Genomic DNA, 7,551 nt, shown 5'->3' on the forward strand with positions numbered 1-7,551 from the left:
GTAATATGGTTGAATAATATAATATATAATATACATGCACTATGAGAAATATTTGAAAATTATTTATACTAGCCATTTTTTTTCCATATATTTACTGACATTTTTGAAAGCTCTGATTAGAATGCATGTTGAAATATGGTTCATTTGTTTCCTTATGAGTAAACTTGACCTTCTTGCTTTTTTTAACTCTTTGTTTTGGCTGAAAATTAAATGTTGGAACATTGTGATTTATCTCAGAGTTGCTAGGTTTGTTGGTTCATAGCTTTAAAGTGTTTATTTAATTAAATGACACCTGGAGAACATTTATTGAGTAAAACACACTTCCGAGAAAAAAACAGAGCTTAGCGGGTACCCGTAACAAAACTGTTAATGAAAACCGCTGTTTTTCTACTAATTTCCCCAGGCACAGACTCTGATTTCACTCGCACAAACACGTTTATGTAGATTTACATTAGTTCACCTCGCATCCATCAGGACAAATTAGCCACTAATGTGAGCATCAATTTCCTCAGCACGAGTTTGTCCATCTACTCTAATGTCCCTTCAGATGAATCTTAATCTCTCGATATCGTCCTATAATCAGGTCTTCACATGTTTTGCAGACGGGCAGTTTTTTGTTGTATAATACCACCCTGTAACCCGAGCAGATCTAGTGATCCTCTCATTCACGTTCAGCAATATACGATCTAGAACCTCGTCTATAAAACCAGAGAAGTGAAACAGAGTCATCTCACCAAGCAAAATGATGGCGTCATCAATCTGTGAGAAACCTAAACCAGGTTACAGACTACAAAGCCCAGCAGAGAGCGAGCTTTAAACAATTTGGGGTGCTTTTGAACTTGAAAACCCCAAAATGAGACAAGGACAGGAGGGTCACTAGTTGCAAATACACTCTTAAAAATAAAGCTTTCAGAAGGGGTTTTTGGAGTGACGCCATAGAAGAACCATTTTTGGTTTTCTAAAGAACTTCTAGTGAACTGTTCTTAAAATATCCATTTATTTCTTAGTGGGAAGACAGTCTGTACTCTTAAAAATAAAAGGTCTTTACTGGCATTGATAGTTCCAAGAGGAACTTTTAAGATCCATGGAACCTTTCCATTCCACAAAAGGTATTTAAACTGGAAAAATGGTTCTTTTTAGAACTGTTCACTGAAGGTTCTTTTGGGAGCTTAAAGTGGTTCTCCTTCATTGTGAAAACCTTCCATGGATGCTAAAGGTTTTTCACTAGAAAGCTCTTGGATTTCATAAAAATTATCTTAATTTGTGTTCCTTAATGGGTTTGGAACGACATGAAGGTGAGTAATTAATAACAGATTTTTCATTTTTGGTGAACTATACTTTTAAGAGCATCTCTCAATCATTAAGGAGATCATCAGGGAAAGCTGTCTTTAAAGGCAACTCACTAGGTTTGGGAAACAGCTACAAGCTTTTAATTAGCTTGGACTTATTAAGGACATCTTAGTGAATCAAACAATGTGGAATAATCAAAATGATTGATTCCCAACAAATGCATTCTTTAACTTCGAGAATCCTTTTTTCTGGAACTGGCTTTGTTGAGAGACAGTGTTAAAAGACGGGTGTATAGGCAGAGATTTGACCTCATTTTGTTCTGGAACAGACAGCGATGGGAGGGGGATTATTTGGGAGTCTAGCAGCGTCTGAGAGTCACGTAGCTGTCTGTCTCAAGCATTTTGTGAGCAGAGATATCATTAAGGGTGCGTTCTGTATTTATTTATTTATACACGTGTGTCTTTCTGACCTACCTACACTTTTGGGAACAAAATATCTGCAAATGTCCCAAAAAGCTAGCCAATTAGGAAGAGATGGAGCATTGTGGATAAATCCCACCATGAAAACTACAAAATAAATGTTCTTGTTTACGTTGATGGTTCCATGAAGGACCTTTAAAATCCATGGAAACTTTCCTTTGCACAAAATATATTTATAGTGAAAAAAGACTCTTATATTAATAAAACGTTCTTCAGATTAAGAATTTTTTTTTATTTTAAGGGCTATTTTCTGAAAGGATCTTTGGGGAACCAAATGGTTATTTTATTGCATCACATTCAGAATCCTCTTTTTGGAACATGTGACAAAATAAGTCAGGATATAGAAAACATAATTAGTAAAATGTCAACCAATAGAAGTCAATGTAATGTCTCCATCATGACATAAAAACAAATGGTAGTGGCGTCTCATGCTGGGCACATTATTACAGAGAGCGGTAGATCAGATCCCCGCAGGTTCGACTCACACCCCATCTGTACTGCAGACGCTTGAAGTAACATGCCAAATCTACATGCTCCCATTGCATCCAACAAAGCTGTGTGTCGAGCACCTGCAGTGTACAGCTTTACTAATAATAATGTTCATGCTGACATTTTGAGCTATAAAGTGACCAGAAGTCATTCATCACCAGAAGTCATTCAAGTGTGAAGCAACAAACTTTTTGATTGAATTCTATATTAATGGCCCCAGTTACAAGAGTTGGCCATGGGACTCATATCCTATAGCCGTTCACATGCACATATTTTTCTTTAAAATGTTCGCAAGTTTTTTTTTTTAGCAAATAGCATCGATAAGGTCACTTTAAAATGTATTCAAAATGTATTAAGAACCAAATTAATAAAATTAAAAACTAAATGAAACCTCAAGGGCCAGATTTACTATCAGCTTGCGCCAATGCGAACCCTCATTTGGCGTTAAAAATTACTAAATCAGAATTTACTTAAGACACCGTGGGAAATGAGCGCACCTTATTGAATATTTTTTTGTAGGAGCTTCCCTTTCGGTCTGTAAATGAATTGGAGGAGAGTATTTGAATGAATCACGTGATGTGATTTACTAAGATTCGCACTTGTCAATTGACTGGTTTTTGCGCCATTATTTAACGCACAAAAAAAAGCATGGAGGTGGTCATTTGCGCTGTTCTTGGTAGATTCCGTTGGTCATTATAGAAATGAGATGTTGTGTGTGTTCAATAATGTGCATCTTGTCAGTAAATCAGAATGGAATTGTCAGTAAAATCTGGCCGCGCCCGCTCTTACAAAGAAAAATAAGGTGGACAGAACATAGCTACTTTTTAATGGTTGCAAAGTAATTTCTTATTCAAAAGAATACCATCAGACATTAAATTTCTGACACAGCTCAATATCTTCTTGGAATTGTCATTGTGAAGACATTACTCACTCACAATAAAAAAAATAGGGAAGAGTGTTTTAGTTGCCGATTCTTTTTGCTCGCGCACTTAGCTTTTAGAAAATCTCACTGCACTTACTCTGAGAGTTTACGCGTCTGAAAGAAAGAACACAAACAGCTATACCAAACAAAGGCAAGAATAAATTTATGTGCGTAACACACCTGTTGTAAAACACACCTGTGAGTTTGCGGGCGAACTTTTCCTGCGCACATAAATACGCACACTAAACGAAATAATGAATAAGTAATATTCCACAATTTTTTTTGTGCTTTTGGAATTATTGTATATAATAAGACATTTAAGCCCTTTATGTACCTCAGTTGCCCTGCTGTCGTTGGGGGGCAGAGATGATAGCAAACAGGGAACCGTTCTTAGGGCCGGTTGCTATAGAGACAGACCGCTCACCTGCCACAGGGCAGAAGGCTGAGACTAAACGACCAGCAGTGAAAGAGACGGAGGGAAAATGATGAGTGGCTATGGTTTTTGGGAGAATAGAGACTTTACCATTGTTGTTTTCTTTCATTTCAACTTCTATACTTTATTGTTCAAACTCTCATTGTCTATGCTGCAGATGCTTTAACAATGCAAATGTACAGTCTTGGTATTTCTCATGCCAATAAAACACATTAAACTGAGACAGAGAGAGGGATGATGGGATATTTGCTTTGATTTGAACTCTTTATTAGAAGGGTTTTATGATTTAGTTGCCTGCACTCACATTATGCATTTGGCAGATGCTTGTATCCAAAGCCACCCACAGTGCATTCAAAATACATTTGATCATCATGTGTATTTCAATCAAACCCATGGTGTTGCAAGCGTCATGCTGTTCCAGTTCAGCTAAATACACATTAAATTTGCAACAGGGTGAAAAATGTCCCTTTTCCAGTTTCAGATACTTTAATATTATCCTCACTGCATCCCAAAGTTATGTCAAACCACAATAAACAATGCTATTCAGAATAACGCTCCATCAGTAGGTTTTTTTCGGTAATAGATTACTAGTTTTACTTTGGGTAATCAGCAGTGGATTTTTTCATTGTGTTTTACTGTGTTAATGCACAGAGCTTAGATTGTAAACTAAGATGTGTGTGTGTGTGTCAGAGTTTTTGTTAGTCTGAGCGAGACGAATGAGCGTGTCAAGACGCTCTACACTGTCTCATTTTAAACGGATTTTAGATCGAGCCGCATAAATTAGTTTAAAGACAGTGCCTGAGGCCAGAGAGAGCGAGAGAGATAGAGACAGACACAGAGAGGGATATGAACAGAGTCTGATTGCTGGTGCTGTTATGCTGCAGTTCTCTGACGCTGTTCATTTATCTGGGCCCTCCACACACACACACACACACACACACACACACACACACACACATCCAGATGAGCAATTTTACAGAGCTATCACAATGAGGACATACTTCTGCGGTTTCAGATTTTATATAAAAAAATGTAATATATATATATATATATATCAATAAAAAGAGAAATTACTCATATAGCATACACTGTTGTTTATAAAATAATTATACAATATACTACATAACAAAAAATGGTTTGATTTACTTTGAATTTGTTTTTATTTGGAGATTGTTAGTAAAGCAAAAATACTAAAATTGTATTTCCTTGTAAAATGTTCCCCTTGATTTTTTTTACAGGGTATATTTATATTATAAATTATTATTTTTTTAATTCTATAAAGAATTCAGTTAATTTAACATTGATTTGTGTAATTGAGGATATCCCCTGGTGTCCCCAAACCACATAATTATATTTATATTTAAAAGCTGTAAATAATAATTTTTCTCTCTCTCTCTAAAAAAATAAATAAAATAAAATAAAACAAATTGTAAGTGAATTTCTTAATAAAGTCCTGGGCATATGTAATATATAGTGAAAGTAAATAGGGACTGGAACTGTCAAGCTCCAAAGTGACCAAAAGTGTCCCCAATTCATGAATGAATCGTTCTTTTGAACGAACGAACAAATCTGATTCACAAAGTCGATGAGTTGAATTTATGAACCGAATCAGATTCTAATGATGAGAAGATCAGATCATTTTACGGACTTCACAGAATTAAAATGTTATATTTTCAACACCCAAATTTCCCATTCACATTCACATACAATCATATTCCAAAGTAGACAATCATTTTAATGCAGCAAAATATAAATGATGAGAAACACAAACGATTAGCTCTCCTACCGAGTCTTCTGTACATTTGGCACGACCCAGGAGCAATAGTAAATCATTCATGAACCGACCAATCACTAATTGATTTCCGAACAAATCATTTGTTTTTTGCATATATTATAAGTTAACTATAATATTTACATGTACTAACAAATACATTTGGGTCTGCAGAGTCTGGCCACGTGGGAGACGGAGAATAAAATCTACTGCAAACAGACGCTGGTGGATAAAGAAGGACCAGTTACATACTGGAGTAGAGAGCTGCGTGGAGACGAACTGATCCTGGTGAGACACACACACACACACACCATGTCATCAGACTTCTTCATTTAAATACCAACTTAGTTGTAAAGGAAACCAATTAAATCTTTACTGAACCACTTTGTTAACACACACAGCTTTGTCTGCTGTTTGGAGATTGTAAAGGTGTTCACTGGATGAATTGAGAGCCTCTGTGAGCATATTTTCAATACATTTGTGAGAGTGTGAGAAGGGTTTATTATCTAAAGGTCCACAGGGCTGAAAGTGCTAATATAGTTGAAGAAACCCCCATATGTGGGCCTTGATCCAAACTCGACAATAAAATAAGAGCGTCATGAATCGGCTCCTGACAGCCGACCCCTGAGAGCCAATGTCAGCCGCTCATTCAGGCTGAACACAGGAATGTGAAGGACTGTCCAAAGCAAATGCAGGTCTGACCCAAATCAGAACCGCTCACTTTAAATCTGACGGTCGGGCCGCTTGACATTTCTCACGGTTTGCTGAGTGAATTCAGAGCTCAGCAATCCCAGGATGCCGTACTGATCGACTTTGGCGTTTCCCTGCAAATCTAGGACACATTTCCATAAGATAAATGTGCTTTGTTTCGTTTAAGCCAAAAATAAAGCACAAAAGGGATTACGGACAGCTCTGATTGTCTTTATTTCATAATAGGGGGTTAACTGTAGGATGCTGGGCTGATCATCTCCGCAAAAGCTTTAAGAAAATGTCTTTGTTCTCGTTCTCAGATCTTCGGGGCCGACGATGTGGTTTGCACGAGGATTTACATGCGAGAGTGAGGTGAAGTGGAGACAGCGACCGAACAGCCCATGCATCCCGAGAAACCTTCCGTCTAGAAAAACCAGAACCCTTCATCGCATGTCCAGGCAGTGAACATACATCCGTGCAGTGCATTGTGGGATTTCATTTCTTGTCATTCTGTCTGTTTCTCTCGCTTTGTCCGTTTCTGACACGGATATGTGTATTGCAAACAAAACAAACAAAAAAAAACAGTAATAAAAATGGAAACGAACATTAGTGCTTCTCTCTCTCATATTTTCTGATTGCTATGTAAAGGATTCGGAATTAAAAAAGATCTGATGTCATAGTAGAATCTTAAGTTTGACTGAGAACCTTTGACTCTTTAGAAGACCATCATACTGAAGCTAGAAACTGAGTCTATCAAGGACCTCCAAAGAATGTTAAGATCTACTCAAGAATCTAATGTGGCAAAAAAACAGAAGATGGGTCATTGCTGAACTAATGAGTCTTCTGCAGAGAGACAGTTGTTCTGTCATTAGACACAGACTCTGGCCCGCAGTCAGACTCGGCCGGGTGGCAGACGCAGATAAGCAGCAGACGCTTCCACACTTTAAGGGACGTGAAGCTCAAATGAGCGATCAGATTTAGCAGGTGTCATGCTCAGGGGGAGCTATTATGTTTATTTCCCTAAACAGACCGGGAAACCAAATGCACAGACAAAGAGGCGCTTTTAAACCTTAAATCCAGACAAAGGGATGCCAAACCCGTCTACACTGATGCAGCACAGCAATACTACAACACTACACCTTATCATCATTTCACCCTATAGATAGTTAGATACATTCTGATTGCTTCCATTGTCCTCATTTGTAAGTTGCTTTGGATAAAAGCGTCTGCTAAAAGAGTAAATGTAAATGTACAATAGACAATACAGACAGAGACATGTCAAAAGTTAAGGCAAAACTTCTGACAGCACACCGGTTCAGCTGGGTTTGTTTGTGTGTGAGGGAGAGATGGAGCTGTTTTGGCCTGTGGCTGCAGTGAGATCAAAGCTGATGGATGAGGCAATACATCACTGCGCTGAGAAACACAGGATAGGACTCTCCGCGTCTTCCTCTCTCGTCTCGCTCTTCACAAACTGGGA

At 37.7% G+C, this 7,551-nt stretch overlaps 1 protein-coding gene across 1 annotated transcript in view; it reads left to right on the forward strand.

Moving 5' to 3' along the window:
* LOC113043193 (cellular retinoic acid-binding protein 1-like) overlaps nucleotides 1-6,680 on the forward strand; it is a 9,032-nt gene extending 2,352 nt beyond the window's left edge. Inside the window, exons 3-4 of the mRNA XM_026202418.1 lie at nucleotides 5,559-5,672; nucleotides 6,395-6,680. Of these exons, the coding sequence (XP_026058203.1) occupies nucleotides 5,559-5,672; nucleotides 6,395-6,445 (165 nt within the window). The 3' untranslated portion in view covers nucleotides 6,446-6,680. The remainder of the gene's footprint in view (nucleotides 1-5,558; nucleotides 5,673-6,394) is intronic.
* The last annotated feature ends 871 nt before the right edge of the window (nucleotides 6,681-7,551 follow it).

The sequence above is a fragment of the Carassius auratus genome, chromosome 25 (genome assembly GCF_003368295.1).
Source record: "Carassius auratus strain Wakin chromosome 25, ASM336829v1, whole genome shotgun sequence".
In the NCBI taxonomy this organism is placed as follows: Eukaryota; Metazoa; Chordata; class Actinopteri; order Cypriniformes; family Cyprinidae; genus Carassius; species Carassius auratus.